General features: G+C 43.6%; 1 protein-coding gene across 1 annotated transcript in view; it reads left to right on the top strand.

Annotated features, from left to right (window-relative positions):
- LOC122396106 (protein slit) overlaps positions 1 to 18,455 on the top strand; it is a 385,949-nt gene that overhangs the window by 354,642 nt on the left and 12,852 nt on the right. Inside the window, exons 2-12 of the mRNA XM_043394233.1 lie at positions 6,532 to 6,603; positions 6,821 to 6,892; positions 13,595 to 13,666; positions 14,129 to 14,200; positions 14,321 to 14,534; positions 14,837 to 15,000; positions 15,579 to 15,650; positions 15,734 to 15,805; positions 15,885 to 15,956; positions 16,399 to 16,542; positions 17,093 to 17,256. Coding sequence (XP_043250168.1) covers positions 6,532 to 6,603; positions 6,821 to 6,892; positions 13,595 to 13,666; positions 14,129 to 14,200; positions 14,321 to 14,534; positions 14,837 to 15,000; positions 15,579 to 15,650; positions 15,734 to 15,805; positions 15,885 to 15,956; positions 16,399 to 16,542; positions 17,093 to 17,256 — 1,190 coding nt within the window. The remainder of the gene's footprint in view (positions 1 to 6,531; positions 6,604 to 6,820; positions 6,893 to 13,594; positions 13,667 to 14,128; positions 14,201 to 14,320; positions 14,535 to 14,836; positions 15,001 to 15,578; positions 15,651 to 15,733; positions 15,806 to 15,884; positions 15,957 to 16,398; positions 16,543 to 17,092; positions 17,257 to 18,455) is intronic.

Genomic DNA, 18,455 nt, shown 5'->3' with positions numbered 1-18,455 from the left:
TGCTTTAGATATTCTAGAGATTGTGAATTCTCTCGATGCTCTAGAGAGCGTGAATTCTCTGGAAATTCTGGGTGTTCTGAGTGCTTTAGATATTCTAGAGATTGTGAATTCTCTCGATGCTCTAGAAAGCGTGAATTCTCTGGAAATTCTGGATATTCTGATTGCTCTAGATGCACTGGATATTCTGAATATTCTAGGCACTCTATAGAGTGAATTCTCTGGGAATTATATGTATTCTGAGTGCTCTATATGCTCTACAGGTTATGAATTATCTGGAAGCTCCGTATATATTAACTGCTTTGAATGTTTTGAATGCTCCAGATGTTCAATTACATCAAGGATTTTTTCGCAGATAATTTACGTCGCAACTCTTAATAATTCGCATATTTCCCGCGAGCATCCCGGCTCCGTCGCGTTTCAGCTACTCAATATCACCAACCCAGTTCCTTCAACGCATAATCCGCCACGTAAACTGCGAACATTCTTCGCATTACTCGATTCCCGCTCACTGTCCCGCTTCAATTAGCATCTCATGATCCGCTTTAACTTCTCCGCGAGCGGCAAAGCGGTTCTCGCCGCCTCGCGCCAGAAAATTAATTACCTATCGCTGCGATAACGACGAAACGGGACGGGGAATTCCCCTTACATCGAGGTATAAAGATTCTGATACGAAATATAAAGATAATTTTACGAACGACATATCATTTTCAATTTCTTAACTTTTGATCAGAACGAATATTACTATAGCTATCGCGGTTTACTTTTTGAACATTAATTTTGTTGTCACCTAAAAATTTTTACTTTCCTCGAACGCTAATGAGTGTGTACGCAAAATTGTAGATTAAAACAGTTAATAATTTCTTTAAAGAAAAAAATCGCGAGCAGCAAAACGGTTTGCCTCGGGGCCAGAGAATTAATTTCCTATCGCATAATTAAAATCGCACGGTGGACGTGGCAAAAAGGTAGGAGCCGGTGCTCGATCCGATTTAATAACCAAAGGTATGTCGCGTCGGGGACGATAACACGGGGCGATAGCCATTATCACTGGTCGAGAAGATGGCGAGCCGCTTTAATTGAACACAGCAGCCAGGGACCACCGCGGAAAGCCGCATTACCGTTCCTGGAAGCACAAATCTGTCGACCGAACGAAACGGCCGTCCCTCCTGCGAGAGCTGATGGCCTGGCCCGTGAACTCCTATATTTCATCGTGGACGATGCCATCGACGACTATGAACCGTTGGCGTAACGATGGCCCGCACGAATCGCCACGTCCCACGGACCAACGGGTCGTTCGCTTTACGTAGAATCGCCCGTGTATCGGTTTTTAGGGATTGATAAATTTAACTGAGGCGATCGGGGGTATTTCTATCCGCCCGGCCACGGACGTGACTGGGTTATTAGCACTTTCTGAATTTACGCGATGCGGTGACTGCATCTTACGGTTCGTGGAAGCCGATGGTTGGTACAGTGGGGCCTAAGACTTCTGGGAAGGTATTGGTTGAAAGTCGTTGCCGTAGTACGACTCTCATTAAGGAGGCGGGGGCTGAGACTAACGATGGCGTTCGAAACCGTACAACGAAGAGATTTTAACTATTCGATTGTATTAAAAAATAACTATTCGTTATATGGTGAACAAATGTTCTGTTGTGAGAATTCGTATTATACGAAACAGAGGACTGATACAGAACATAGAGCCCTCATGCTCTAGATATTCTAAACATTGCAAATTCTCTGAAAATTGTAAATATTCCAACACTCAAATAGTCAAAAGAATATCTACCATTTTTTTTCCTTTTTTTTTTGTATGTAAGATCACTTTAGTAGTATGTAAAAGGTTCCTGAGAAGCAGACTCCCCTTGAATAATGAAGATAGTTTAAGACCCTCATTAACGCCTAATAAGTTTTAAACAGATTTTTTAAGGGTCGAGTTATAGGTGTTAAGGCGAAAGTTTTGAGTCTGTTAAAAAGTTCCGAGTTCAATATTCCCGGCCGGTTAACGGGAAGAGGAGTAAAAATTCTGGCTAGAAAATTGAATCAGTCTTTGGAGCGATACGCTGACACGGTTGCATAAAAATGTTTATCCTCGACGGTAATAATAAATCCACGAAAAACATGCTTCACCTTTGCGCGAGGTGGTAATTCAGCGTTATTAGAAACTCGTTGAAGGATCAAATGGAATTTCCAATGACATTAAAAACCGTAAAAAAAAAAGGAGGTATATTGAAACTAAAGTATGCAAAGCTTGAAGCTCGCTTCCATTACAACTCCCGTAACTGAGTTAAAAAAGTTTTCACGGTACATTAAAGAGAAATATGCGGGAGGGGAAAAAAGGCTTGTGTATCGTCAGATAACAGCGCGCTGGAAAGAAAAACAGGTCGCGTTAATGTTGAACGAAGCTTCTTTCAAAGATTTCCAGCGCTGTTCTCTGACTTGAATTTATTATTCTATCCTGAGAGTCTTCTGCTATTATGCTATAAACGGAAGTGAAACGAAAATCAACACCTAACGCTACAGGCTACTTTCCCAGCCATGAATGGCGTCAGAAATGACCAGCTGTCTTGCAGGATCATTACCTGTCGCTGTTCTTAAAAGACTGAGGGTTTCTTAGAGTGGTGGGGATAGATAAAGGATACAATGGGCGTAGACTAACGACGGTATGGTGGGGGGTGGCTACGCGGTGGCCTTCAGCGGCCAATTCATTTCGCTCACACGTTCTCGAACGTCCTCTTTCACGATACCGGAGAACTAATTACAGTGGGATCATCGAATCCTCTTTAAAAATTCTCTACAGACTAACTGAATCATCCTCGAGTGCTTTATTGCAGATAAAAAATGGCAAGAATTGTTTTCCCGAATAAAACGTGTCACACGAGCAAAGTTTATTTTTACAAAACGTCCCGATTTCGTTGCAACAAGAGAGGTAATACTGTACATCGACGCCAGAGCTATTATCCGAAAGGAAAAGTGCGATAAACGCCTCGACACTCGCGAACGTCACTCGTGAATGGTTGGAGTTAAAATTGTGGAACCGGGATGAAGTCCCAGGACAGGTTTAGGTTTATTTTGAGGAAAGGCGATCCTTCTTATCGTTAAAGCGTAACTCTATACGTTTTCTCGCGTGACGGATCACCGTTCCACTGTCTTGTAATGGATGTCGCGATAATCGCTGCCTACTTCGAGGCATTTGAATGACGTCTCGGAAGGACACGGCGTAAAGATGATAACGCGACGACGTCGTATTCTTCGTATTGGCTTCGTTAGCCGCTGCCAACCGCGCTCGTTTCACCTCGTTCAGGGCTAATCGAATCGACGATAAAGTGGATTATGCGACTAGGCTTGGCTGCTCCCGATTCGATAACGCGATCGATCGTTCCTCGATCTGCGAACGACGTCTCCGACGCTTCTGTCGAGCGGAGCGTGATTATTTCGTTGCCGTGAACGAAGACGATACAGCGTCAATTTAGATCGTACGCTTATCGATAAATCGGCAAATATTTTCTATATCTTGGCCATTGGCGGACGAACGAATTGCAGGTTTAATGAAAAGGATTATTCTTTCCGAAGCCGTACAAATATTGATAACGAATTTTTGTTTACTATCGGTTGATTTCAAGCGTAATGAAAGTTCTATTTGCAATATTTTAATTCCCAGATGATTAAATTTTGTTATGACAACGAAAGATATCAATGTGTACGAGTTGTTCGAGATATTCTAATGGTAAAATCACGTATATCATTGTCACTGTGCCGTGCACGAACTATGACGTGAGATTTTGTTCCATTTGGGGGGGGGGGAAATCAGAGAGTCGATTAAAAAGTCCGCCAGACGATTTTTCCCGGGCAACGTTTTCCGCGGCGCGAGATTGAAAAGCATGGCGGAACGAGGAGTGGAAAGTTTGCGTTGCCCTTTTCCGCGCCGGTTTTCAGCCCCGTGTCGCACGACCCTCTTCATACACGGGACGAGCGAAAAGTCACGCCGTTCCCCGAGAGCAGACGCGGAAAACAAGCGTTGATCGATGCCGCGTAACCGTGGCGCTGGTTTTCACAGATTCCTATTTTGTTTTTTTCTTCTTTTTTTTTTTTTTTTTTTTTTTTTTATTCGCGTTCGTGTTTACCTACCGGGAAAACACGTTTTTTTCATTTGACGATTATCAAGAGGATTGGCTATCAGCACGCTCGTCTCTATCGACTAGATGCTCGGGGCATGCATTTTAAATACTCTGGTCCCGTGCACCACCTTTTTTTTTTCGAAGTGACTCTGTCGACAAACGCGATGGCGCGATTGGCTCACTTGACCCGAGTGTCTGTGATTCGATCTTTCAATTTGCTGCTGTTGCCCCCGTTTTCCTTTTACACTTGTAACTTTAATTACTCGAATGATGCACAATGTACAATGACATTGACATTTTTATGTAAAACTTGAAACTGCTTCCAGGACTCTATTCTCAGCTAATAATTGCATCCTTGTCTTCATTATCAATATCACTTGTTCCTTCTGAATACTTCTACAGTTGTTTCCTTAACACTGTTGAGTATTGCACTTGTGCAACCTGTGCCGGAGTCATTTGTGACTCGCGTTGAGATTTCACTAATACGGGGAAATGTGACGAGTCGACAGTGCCTCTATTCAAACGGTGCAATCTTATCTTCCGAATGATTAGAGTAGCATCTAATTCGGAAAATCCTCGATCGAGAGGTTAAGTCTCGACAGTGACTCGAATATCATTGTCCCGATGCTGGCACTCGGTAACTAGGAAGCGTGAATTTGCTCTTCCCGCGGCGGAGGAAGATCGAGAGAGGGGTAGCCGTCAAACACAGCCGTCTGCAGCCCGGTCCGGGCAAGTTATTAAGGCCTTATTAAATTGGTTCCTTTTTCCTCGGGGAACTTTTTTACCTGACAAAAAAGCGCCAGACGTAGGAACGAGTAACGAGGCAAGCCTACTCGCTCGACTTCTCTTCGTACGAATTCTTTCGCAGCCTTCCTTCGTTCTCTTTTTTTTTCGTTTTTTTGTTTTTTTTCTTTCTTCCTTTTTTGATACTCGTTTTCTTCTTGGGCCAGCGACGACAACGACGAGGAACGTAAATTATTTCCTCGTTTTCGTTTCCCCGACACTCCCGGTTCAACGACGAAACGAGACGGAGGACTGTTTTTAGCGGCCCTTTTAAGCCTTGCGTGAGATTTTAATTTCACCGTGGCGGCCGCGTTTCGGATCGTTCTTTTTCACCTCTTGTTTCTGCCGCTGGATATTGTCGTTGCGCTTCGCGCTCCCGGTGGAATAATTGTGCAGCTACGGGAACACCAAAGCGGCCTTTTCTCGGAAAAGTGGAAGGAAAACGCGCGGTTTGAGATATTTTCTGTTGTGCGTTCGAACGCCAAAGTGTGCTGCTGCAGCATGAATCCCCTGCTCCCAGGCCAGTGTTTTCTAAAGTTGGGAGCACGACCCCCGTGTCACGAGTAGGAAGGGGGAGTCGCGTAAAATGAAATTTTTCATTTAGCAAGACTCTTTTCTTAAATCTCCCCTTTGCTCGCCAATATTATGAATACAAAATTCAGAATCTATTTATTTCTACTCTCATCCTTTTTTTGGTTCGATCGAGTAGAAATCTTATTTAATTTAATACAAATAAGCCTGCGTTTCGTGTTGTTTAAGTAATCATTTCCTTCGATCAAAATGGTGTTAAAGCGATGTGTCGTATCGCGGCGACTCCTCTCTGTAAATTGTATTTTCGCTTGAAAAAACCTGTCCCAGTTTATAGGAACACCCTGTACGGGGTAGTTTCGCGTCGGTTTGAAATAAATACACGAATATAACGCGCGAAACCGTTCGATAAACCATCGCTCGACGAATTCCGATTCACGGCCCGATGGACTCATTACGCAGTCGAAGCGTTGCTGGGGTCGCTTTGGCGGGCGCGTAAACGACGACATAGCGTTCGTCGAGCGAGAGGGAGAAAAAAAAGAGGGGCTCGCGATAAAATTCTCCGTAGGTCGCTCTTTGTGCTACAGTTCCCTTTTGCGCGAGACAAATATTTGCGAGGACGGGAAACAGAAATACTTATTCGCGGCAAATAAATACTACGAGTGGCGCTCCGAGCGAACCAAATGGTTTGGGGTGGCACAAATGGTGGGAGGGTAAAAGTCGAGTGGGTGGCTGTTAAAATGAAATTAAGAAATTTCTCGTTTCGATCTTCTGCCTCCGTTAGTGTACAGGATACTTCGTCATTATACTCGTGTACTTACAATATTAATGTTATTTATTTGTTATAATAAATGCGAAAAAAATCAAAAAAGATCGTGGTTTCATATAAAAACATGGTGAATGCTGCAATACGACCGTGCTTGAAACGAAATGAAATTAGTTAAGCACCGCGAAGGACGGCTCCCCTCTTGTATCTCGCGAAACACGCTCCGACGAGTACATTTTTAAGAGACTTTTCGAAAGAAGGAGATTACAATTTCACGACGTAGATACCATCGACCCGCGCCGCTGAGCGACTTGCGAAATTAATTTGTTTTCCTCTTTGTTTCAGGGACCTCCAGGGGAACAATATCTCGGTGATATTCAAGACGGACTTCGAGGACATGGCCACGCTTCACGTTCTGTGAGTAGACGAGCAATCTGTCCGTTAAGTAACGAAGCCAGTTATGGTCGGCCCTGACTGTTTTGGTAGAACTCATGGGGGAACGAAAAGTTCGCGAGATTACGTCGAATTCGATAAAAAAAAAAAGATATATTGTTTCGAAGAGGAAGCTTGGATTCTCGTCCAACTCACGAAAAGTTTATTTTTTGTTATTTTGACTCGATCGTTCTCTTTATAGTTGGCTATCGAATAATCAGATTCACACCATCGAGAGAGGTGCCTTCCAAGATTTAGTCGGCGTCGAGAAGCTGCGTCTCAACAATAATCAGATACGTCACCTCCCAGACCTCCTCTTCAGCAACATGATGAACTTAAAACGCCTGTGAGTATTGCAGAATAAAATTCAATTATGCTCCCAACGTTAACGACGCCTATAAAAGCAAATGGCAAATAATTCCGTGGGGAGATTAAGAATCTGTGTGTTTGCGATCCCTCTCAAATAAGAATTGATATTTACATTAAATAGCAAGATGAGCTTCACCATTGTGGAAATAAATGTATAGTGTACCTATATTTTCAATAAAGACGTTCGATAATAATAATAGTGTACCGCGTAAACACGGAGGTATCATTCATCAATGTATAAATTAATTAATGGTTGAGCGACTACCCTAAAATTACGGATCGTAGGCGTCCAAGATACCAAACAGTTCCATCACTCGAGCAAGCAACACCCCTCTCCCACCTCTCACTCTGGGGCACGTTGGCCTTCTCTCGTTTCTTACCAGGGCATCGACTTATCCACGGCAGATGAAGGATTATCAGACGTCCGAATGCCCGTGAGAACCGCGCCGAAGCTCGCAACATAATACGTCCTTTTGTAAGCTGGCTGATCCCGGGCCTTATCATCAGAAACTGTAGGTTACGTGTCCGAGGGCAGAGCGGAAGGCCTCGAGTCACGGGGAACTTTCGAGCCTCGTCTGGCCACTTCGCAGGATGATGGATGGTCCATCTCAATTTCCCGCCTCTCTTTCTCTCTTCCTTTGTTTCGCCTTTCGGCCTTCTCGTCTCCCTCTGCCGAGACGTCCCTGTCGGCCTCGACAAGAAAAAGGGACCTTTCTTTTTACCGGCAGCTTGCTTTCCGACTCCTCGAGTGGCAGCCACCGAGCATCCTCGACACGGAAGCCGCCATGTGCCCTCTCGATCGCAACAGAGACTCCTACGGTCTTTTATTCCTTTTGCCACCTTCGTTTGGATACCGAGCTGGATCCGGTCGATTAAGATTCAAGATCGGGAAGAACGTTCGAGGAATAGAAGCCCCCGCGTGATATCTCATTCTTTAACTTCGACGCTCGATCTTCCTGGCGATCCTTGGGGTCATCGAAGTTCGATCATTGATCAAGATGGATGGGATTTATTGTTCCTCGCAGAAGCTGTAACGAACTGGAGGATCGTTCGATATTCGTCGTCTCGTTCGTGTGGAAAAGTCAGTTTGTTTTCTTGATCCTTGTTAGAATCGTACTCTGTCGACGTACTGTGAAAGTTTGGATCTTAACTTTCGAAAAGAACTATGTCAACGACTTTAATGTACCCACAGTAGTTAGGGGTCTATACCATAGAGCATCCTCTACACGGAAGTCGCGTATGCCCTTTCGAACACAGCGAAGTTTCCAAGTCTTTTATCCACCTCTTCACTAGGTTGGATTAAGATTCAGAGTTAGTTAGTCGTATTGGTCATTGGTGTCATTGGTGGCCTAGCGATAGAATTACCACTGCTATAGCAGCATTTCCTATGATGTGGCGAGTGCAGCAGAGAGTAGGCTACCTGTGCAATCATTGTTTTGTTCGTATGGAAAAACTCATACCAGTAATGTACAATTATCTTATCGACATACTTTGGAAGTTTAGATCTTAAGTTTCGAAGAGAACTATGTCAACGATTTGTAACTCCTATCCCTTGACACACTATACCTCCACTGATGTTAGGGGCATATAACATGTGCGGAGACTATTGCTTCGAGATTACGGTTTACAGACAGCTGTAGGTTGTTTTAAAAAATGGAACTTCGAAATGGACTCGACAACAGTTTTTATCTCGGAAGCTCCTTTGTCAACAATAATTTACATAAAACAGATATTTAATTAAATTTGCTTGTTCTTCTATTTATTTCAATTGCCCTATTTTTTACTTAACGTAAATTTCAAAAGCGTTGGGAGCTCCTAGCAAAAAAATTGAAATATAATTCGGAGTGCAAAGGATTAAAAAGTAGAGCAATCGACCAACTTAAAAAAAAGGGGGTAACTCTAAGCAGAAAAGTTAGATTCGATCTGTGTGGGGGGTGGGGAGGAGAAGCTAGCACAACGGGTCTCGCAAACCAAACCCGTGCAGTTCCGCGTGTACGCGTACGTGTGGGTGGTATGTAGGTCATCGTCTGAAAAGTTTATGCGATAACCTCCGTGTCCTGTATTACAGTGACGAGTCGCAGGCCGGGTATGGACTTTCACGAACGCCAGGCCGCGCGTCTCGAACAAATTCGCGACGCGAAAACACGACAGCCGTGTCGAATGCCTTTCATCGCGATCCCCGGTCGGATTTTGCTCGCCATCTGGTTCTAGTCAAGTGCATTGCTCGAACGCTTATCGAACACCTTGTCCGCGAGGCTGAAGGATCCAAAATGACATTTCCCAGACGTCGGGCATCCCAACGATATCGCGCCATTATCGAGCAATCGGTTCTGAAGGGCGCTAATCGCTTGAACCTCGGGATTAGTTTGATTTACTAAGTGGTAGTGGCCAAACAGGATCAGACCTAGTCATTCCTGAAGTATTAACGCCTTGTACCCCGGGGTACTATGTCCTTGCTATCTACAGCTTCCATAATCTCGCTATATGACATCTGCTAGACACTACTCAAATGGTCGTCGAACAATTTCTTATCTGGGAGGGGAAGTCGCAAGATGACATATTCCAGACGTTGAACACTCCTAATTTGTCTTGTTAAACTAAAAGTAGTTGCCAAATAACGAAGGTGTATCAGCATTTGCACGAGGTAGCCTCAATTTCAAGTAAAATGTTATATAAAAAAATGGATACGCCTAAAATTTCAGAGGTGACTGTAACGCCAGCGTATCCCAGCACCGAATTCTCGATCTGCCCACCCCGGTTGAGTCATTCGTTACGGGACAAAGACTGTTCGATTCAGATAACGTCGCCTTCGATCCCCGGGATTGTTTTCACAGCGTCGCTAAGAGGCCGTTGGCGACGAAACGTGTGATTAACCCATCGCGCAAACGTAGAAAGCTGTTTCGAGGTGGTAAGAGGATGAAACTCGCCGGTAATAAATGGTTTGACACAATGGAAAGGGGCGCGGACACTCGGCTGATTAGTATCACTCCGTCGTGTGAGCATATTGCGCCGCTCGAAACGCGATACCTCGAACCCGCTTGCGAACGTACAAGCTTGTATTTACGAGGCAATAACATTTGTTCGCTGTACACTTAAGCCGATAATAACCGGGACAAACGGTTCCCCCCGTCGCTTTGACAACCTGGTGTTGCGGTGATTTAAGCAACGAAACGCATCGGGGACGTGGACTGTCTTGCGATTCGCGGCCGCGAAAATTTACGGCCGCGTATCGTTTCGTCGCGTAAGACGCCCAGGTTCGATGCCCGCTGAACGGCCAAACGAGATATTATTTCCTATCGCCATTACTCGCGGAGAGTATCGATTCCAGCCCGCCAATTTTCAAACAACTCGCGACGCACTGATTGCTAGGTCCTATATGTTCAGCTCTCAATTTTTTCATTTTCTTCCAGAAATATTCCCCCGATCAGAGTATCGCGAAATTTCACATTACACCGGGTACAATAAACAAAAGACGACAATTGCCTAGATAAGGGAATTTCAATGAAATTTTCAGTGGCCCCATACAATAGATAACGCTGCTTACTACGGATAGTCGCAGTTACTGTATAGAAACACCTGATTTACGGCCCGAGCATGAATACCTAAGCTCCATAATTGCTTACCCAACATTCTGTTATAAATACGACGGAGAATGGTGCTCTGGAAATTATCTAGGAACCCCCGTTTTTTTTGAGGAAATTTCTGACCCTGTAGTAAACTCTCAATGATCATAGTGAAAATGAAATTATGATCTATATAAATTTGTATCCTGAGAGGTCCAGGATTTTTGAGAGGACCGCAAGTAAACGGAAATTAAGTCTCGAGACGGAGGAGCTGTGTTGGACGAATGGCTCTTATGATCCCCGACGCTATCAATCCGGTTTAGTTTCATCCGACTCTTATCGCGCGCGCACAAAGCACAGTGGCAGCAACATTCGGAATCGAGCGGGGCAGAGACGCGAGAGAGACGAGGTCCAGGAGATCCTTTTGTTAGTTTCGAGCGAAGGAGCGGCCACGTCGAAATTCGGTAATTGCTTTCTGGATTGGCTGGAGCGCGGTGGGAGTTTAATCTGTCGGTCTCGTCGCGCGCGGGAAATTATTGAAATTCTACCAAATTTACTGCGCAAAAATACCAATGGATGAAAATATCCGACGAAAAAAAAATAGGTTCGATGCAATCTCGCGCGGCCATTGTCGGTGTGGGGGGCGATGAGGATTTTATTTTCGAGATTTCATACTACTCTGGTTTCTTTTTACGTTCGATCGGTACAAAATCAATTGGCCGCCAGAGGACGCTCAGGAAACTCCCACCACTATTGTGTTTAGTTAGTCTCACGATTTCTTTTACCAACCTACGTCATTTTTCTTGCCTAACACCCTCACCCATCGGTTGGGGGCTAATTTCTGTTGTTTACCCCCATCATTTATTTTGGATTTTACAACAGAAATATCGAGCTGACGCGTACGCGTGTATGCAAGAAGAGGTTACGTAAAAAAAAAAATAAGCCCCAAAATTAAAATGTCCGACGAGCAGGAATAAAGGATGCTGTTGCGTCTGCTAGTGACGCACGTATTTCCTGTATAATCGAGCCGAGCCGTGGGGTCTGACAACCCCAACGAGAAAAATAGGTTCAATCCTGTGCAATACCCCTGCATCGCTATCAATAGAAACATTCCACTCGCGGCCGTACCAAATTGCCCGTTCAAATTAGGAACTTATCATGATCCAGCGGTGCAACAGCGGTCCCAAATGAAACTGGCAGCACTAAAAGCCTGTCTTTCCTTTTGTTCCTGGCATGTCTACGTGGTCGAAATTCGGTAATTGCTTTCAGGATTGGCTCCGGTAAGCAGGAGTCTAAATCTGCCGTTTCTTGCCGTATGTTCGCGGCTCTCGGGGGTTCAGGAATACCGTGGCTTTTCGGGTCTCTCTCTCTCTCTCTCTCTGGTCGTTCCGTCCTAGATCTCTCTCGCTCCCGTGGTCTCTGTTTCCTATTTTTGTTTCTCGTCCTCGTCTCGTCGAGATGTTCCCGTCCGTGGTCTCTCCGGCGGACATAATTACAGGCTGCGCGGGTCTCGGAGCCAATGGATGGTCAACGGTGAACCGAGCACCGGGACCTCTAACCTATCATCGCGGAACGTCTGGTTAACTCGTGCATCGAGGAAGAGAGTCTCGAGGATCTCGCCACGCGAGACGTAACGCAATCTATTTAAATGAACCCCCGGTTTAGCGGAGAATCCATTATCGTGACTGACTCTCGCCGTGGACCCGAGGATCGCCACGGGAAAACCATCGCGTTGCCATGCATTATGCACGCTGTTTCGTTTGGAGGAAATTATGGCAGGGGAATGTGATCGAGCCATGCCTTGCCTTCCCAGAGAAAGATTTAATGTCGCGTTGAACGCGGGAACACCGATACCACTGTGTCCATTCTCGTGTTCACAGCTGGTACAGTAATGTCCCTTACTGTTGTTATAAATCTTATAATTCGAGTCGTTACAAATGTCTTCTCTTAATTTTTTATCAAACTAAATTCAGTGTACCAAGTGTTCGTCCACCCTGTTGATATATTTTATTTAATTTAGAATTAAATTACGTAGAACCCTGTTTGTATATTCGAACGAGGTGTTTATTTGCGTAGACGTAATTGCACGCGGTTTGTTTCAATTTTCTCCGTGAAAGAGAGTATCAGGTGCACCAAGAATTAACCGTGGAATCGAGGATGCACGCATATACAATTCCAGAAAATTTTCACGCGTCCCCCGGCCAACTGAATATTCAGGACACCTCGAAGCTGCGGTAAACGTTGAAACGAGGCTAGGGGTTCGTGGAAACCGACGTGTCACGTGAGCCCGTGGAAATGGTCACTCGTTACTCGTGTAACGACCCCGTGAAACCTTAAGGAAATCCATAGCCAACCACGTGACCGATGCACGTGCACGCGGTCACATGTGAATTGACGACTGTACCCGGGGAGAATTTCCTAGAGAAGCATCCAAAGGCCCGAGCCGACACTCGACAAGTTTTTGAATAATTTATCGCGAATGTGGAACGAACTCGAGACCAACTGCATCAAAGTGGGCTACACATCGGTGTCGTTGTCCATTGAAAACCGACCTTTCAGCTATAGGAAAGAAAAGTTCGAGAGAGGTCGTCGTACCGACTATTACCACGAACCATAATTGATCGATGATCTCTTTCAGGGTTTCCTCGAACCATTCCATCTTATAATCGACGTGACAGTGGTCATTACACCGCGTTCAAATTACAGAAGTAAGAATTAATAGCTATTCTTGATGGACAAACTCGTCTAACTTCTGATAATAAGTTTGTACGATGTTCACGAGTTTCGGGCCAATTTTTGTTCGCGTTTATTTTTCTCTCGTTTTAACGAACAGTGTGTACAATTTTTAATTAATAAACGAGATGTTGTATAAAAAAAAAAAACAAGTTTTAAATATTAATCTGAAAAATAATTAGATTCTATTTTAGGAGCTTGTTAAAAATATTTTATTGTTGAGAGGGATCGCGATAAAATAAAAATATATTATAATAATTGTATCACGATGAATTTTCCTACTACGAGGACCATTTTTTATTTGTTTTCAGGGACCTTAGTCACAATCAAATTGCTACGATTGGACCAAAAACTTTAAGAGGAATTTCGTCCCTAAAATACTTGTAAGTACGCTTAAAAACGTTAATTGAGAACGAGAAGTTGTAATTTTGTTCGCGATTGTAATCAGAATTCTACAAGGGAAATAAGAAAGTTCAGTCTAGTAGTATAGATCAACGTATAGTTCTCCAAGTAGTACGATCAACGTTGGTCAGACACGTTGAAGAGAGCAGAATTAATTCCGCTTTAATTTTCGTTTCTTGACTGACGTAAAAAGAAAGTTCTACCGTAATATAAAGTGAACATTTTCAAGCTCGTTTCTGCTTTACTACCTGTTTGATCCTTGTCTTTAATTAATAATTTTCAACGTTTTCTTCTTAGTTTTCCTACTGCGATACCCTTGTGCAAAACTTAATTACAATTTGGACACGATGATAAGTTAATTACTACTGAGAAACATTTACTGGATAAATTTTAGACAATTTCGAGGATGCTTCGGTAAATAAATATTAATTTTCTATTTTCAGGCTGCTCGACAACAACGTGCTAACCTGCATAGACGAAGCATCTATTCGAGAATTAAAGGATCTAGAAATACTGTAAGTAATTTTGAAAATTATTTAAGTACTTTAGCAATCGTTAACAATGTCAAAACGCTTTTTAAATATTTTTATGACTCTGAACGCTTCCAGTATTTATTTTACGACTGTTCGTTGCAGAATGCTGAACAACAACAAACTGACGACGCTGGGCAAAGAAGTGCTAAATGGATTGTCGCATTTGCGTACGCTGAAGCTGGTCGACAACGCACTTTCTTGCGACTGCCATTTAGCTTGGTTGTCGCGACATTTGAAAACGTATCCACGCCTTGGCCAACACACGCGTTGCGCCTCACCTATACACATGAAGGATCGAAATATCGCCGACCTACAGGTTTGAAACGATACTTAAAATCACATTATACGAGACTCAGAAGACATCCAACTATTAAACTCAATGTCTCGCTTTATCATTTCACTGTTCAAACATCTGTCTCCGACAGATCTCTGAAATATTTTCAGAAACTGTTTCCTGTATCTACGATTCGGTTTAGAACACTGACCCATTTCCAAAACTTTCGGATGACACCAATAATCCTACACCTGTAGTTGCGCCTAGTTGAGCCACTTCGTTGTGGAAAGTTTTGAACCGCCAGTTCCGTTGCTAAAAGTTCTTGCGAACCCTTTTGCACACAGGAGCACGAGTTCAAGTGTTCGGGGCTGATTGAGCGCATAGGCTCCGAGTGCAGCGCGGAACCGCAGTGCCCGCATCCCTGTAGATGCGCTGACGGTATCGTCGACTGCAGGGAAAATTCTTTGACGAAAGTGCCCACCCACCTTCCCGAGGACACGACCGAGCTGTTCGTAAACGCAATTTCGTCCTACCAGCCCGCGCGGAGTTTGCCAAACGTTTCCTTGTGTTTCGTGAAACTACGGTCGAGGCGATCGGTACAAACCCGGGGCGAACCGTGTCAAACTCGCCGCGAATCGATTCTTTCCGTTTAAACGTTTCGAAATTCCCGTTGAAATTATAATTGGCCGTGAAGTGGAATCAGGACGAAAGTTACACAAGATTAAAGTCAGGATTAAAACCCGAGTTTGAGGAGGTCGAAGTGTCAGATTGATTTTAAGTAGAAAGTTTTTTATTGGCCCCGACTAATTATGAAAATGGATTGAACAAACTTCGAAAGTTTCGAGTTAAAGTTCGTTCAAACAGTCTCCTTCTTGCTGAAATTAATTATTGAAAGATGTACAGGACGGGGCAAAAACCGGTTAAGATGCTTTAACGAAGCCCACGGGGCCTTTTCGCCTTGAAATTTATATAATCTTAACGATTGTTTAACCGTGTTTCTTTTGGCAACTTCCGCGCGGAAAAATTCAGTCGTCGTGCGTGTAAACGTTTTTTAATTTACTTTCTTCTGTTATCGATCATTCGCAGACGTTTAGAGCAGAACAGCATCACGGAAATACCACCGAAGGCTTTCTTTCCGTACAGAAAATTGCGTAGAATGTAAGTAGTTTTCATAATTAATTCCAAACTTTTGTAGATAATATAAGATAAATAACTTTTAATTCGCAAATATTCTATAATAGCGACCTCAGCAACAATCAGATTAAGAAAGTGGCGGCTGATGCGTTCCACGGATTGAAATCGCTCGAATCGCTGTACGTATAATACTTGAAACTTATTTCGCGATTACTTGAAATTACGATGTTCCATAAACCGAGGGTTTCTTGATTACAGTGTACTCTATGGAAACAAAATTACCGAACTACCGAGTGGACTGTTCCAAGGCTTGACAAACCTGCAGTTGTTGTAAGTTGATGCAAAGATTTCCTAGAAAATTTCGGTCGTGTACTATCTACGTGTACTATAGTACTCTAATATACTCTGTACCCTCTATTCTGTACTCTATATGATCTGTATATGCTCTATACTCTCTACTCTGTACTCTATTTGCTCTATATGTGCTATATACCCTCTACTCTGTACTCTAGATGCTCTATATGTGCTCTATACTCTCTACCTGTACTCTATATGCTCTATATGTGCTCTACACCCTCTATTCTACATTAAATATTATATAGTCTACATTTTAATCACCATGCTCTATAATCTATTATCTAAGCTTGATGCTACACAATGTATTAAATTATATAAAAGTAATAAGCTTAATGGTGCAACGACTGAACCAATTTCAAACTCTATCCTAAGTGATAAGATGGTGCAAATTCACGAGACAAAATGAACTTTTCAGATTGCTGAATGCCAACGAGATATCGTGCATACGAACCGATCTATTTCGAGATCTAACCAGCCTGACACTGCTGTCTCTGTACGATAACAACATCAGATCCCTGGCCAATGGAACTTTCGCCAATCTACGGAGCATTGAAACGCTGTTTGTATTCCGCCGTTCAACCGTTAATTTATACAAATTACCGTGGCTTTAGCGTTTCGAGCCCTCCCCGCCTACGCCGGGCTCGAATTGCGAATGCGTGTCACCGTGCATTTTATCGGTTGTTTCGAAGCTTTCTGAAAATTCCGAACAGTCCGTTGATTGACGTCCATTCATTTCTTTTCTAAAGTCGAGCGGATGATATATTTATTCGAAACTTTCGAGAACAATCGGATCATTTCTGTTGCGTTTTATTAAGAATGGAAATTTCACCCCGATACGGTTGAAACTTTTCTTAATAAAGATCAAATGATCTATTCTAATTATTAGCCAAAAGACAATTGTCCCTGCTACTAGTCAAACGCTACATTGGGCCAAAATATAATAGTCCCTCTGCTATTAGCGCCGCCAACGGAGATACGTTGAACCACTGCACGGATATAGCAATTGTGTTTCACCGTTTCTCCGTTGGTGAAGCTAGTATCAGAGATGATAACTATTTCTTGACCCACTGTACTCATAGTTCACCGAAACATTATTCAATTTCTCGCAGACATTTGGCAAGAAATCCGTTCATCTGCGATTGCAATCTGCGATGGCTGAGCGCCTACCTTCACGCGCATCCCATCGAGACGTCGGGGGCTAAGTGCGAGTCGCCGAAGAGGGTGCAGAAACGGAAGATCGATTCGATGCGGGACGACAAGTTCAAATGTAAGGGTAAGCACGACTCGATTTTTCCGATATTTTCTCCTCTAAACGCTCCGCTGGAACACGGACACAGGTCGGTAACTCATGAACGCAATCAGTCATCTTTTTCTATAAACCATTTTTCTTTTTACAACTCAATGCGAACTGCTTAAAACATTCCGGATGGATCATGTGTCGATTTTTCGTTTTAAGTGGAAAATATTTCAAGTGCAGGGTACAAGTATTTAATAATAAATAGCAACGAGGGAACTATAATATATCCGCAATGTGTGATTGAACAATCGGGGTAATTGTTTCGCCTTCTTGGTGATACGAAATCCAGCATCCCCGACTAGTCACTCGAGTTAAAAGGTCACAAACTGTCCATAACGCGAATCGCCGCAACGACCAAGGAATTGGTGCGTTTTTAAGAGATTTAAAAAACCGATCGTCTGAGAATAAACACCGAAGCGATATGCTTGACGAGCAGGCAGAACAAGAGCGTGCAGCCAGCGCAGCGATCTTGCCCGCGTGTACAAGAATAACAACAGCAAAAGCTTCGTGCTTTTCCTTTCCACGGTTGTATATTTCCCCTAATTGCACTCGCCCGCGCGGAATATAATCGCATCCACCTCCCGCAGTTGGTTCCGTGCACGCCAACTTTCGCGGAGTAAATGACACCGGAAAATAAACACTTCGCTGGCACGTATGGTGCCTCTGTGTAGCCGCACATTATCGTTATGCCGCGTTTCCGCAAACGAGAACTTACGCTAGGCCGGCGTAAAACTTGCGGCCAACTTTCCGTAACTTTCGCCGCGGTCGACACTCGGCGAGAAAAAATTTACGCAAAACTCTTGGAAGGCGCGCGAGAGAAGATCTAAAAGGAACGGAGAACGACGTTTCTTTAGCTCCTCTTAGACTCCTGACGCGAAGAATTTCAAGCTTTCCAGGTTTCATTGGAGAGACCCTTGTGAAAAGAGTGAAAGAACACTGGATAGGTTTCTTTCAAAGTAACTTGAACAATTGAGAGGATTTACGGTAATAACATTTTTAGGGCGTGTCCCCTTGATCATACTCTAGGTTGATAGTAACAGCCTAGGTACTTATTTTGGATTAAAAATCAGGTATTGTTAAACTCCCGATGCGGTGGGACCAATTGCAAGTATCCCCGATGCACTTTCGCGCGAGAGACAATACCGATGTAAACATAGTTTGAGCGAGCTCCGATC

This window comes from Colletes gigas, unplaced genomic scaffold, assembly GCF_013123115.1.
Source record: "Colletes gigas isolate AHSC1104 unplaced genomic scaffold, ASM1312311v1 Colletes_gigas_Sc00007, whole genome shotgun sequence".
Taxonomy (NCBI): Eukaryota; Metazoa; Arthropoda; class Insecta; order Hymenoptera; family Colletidae; genus Colletes; species Colletes gigas.
This window is presented reverse-complemented; position numbering and strand designations above follow the sequence as displayed.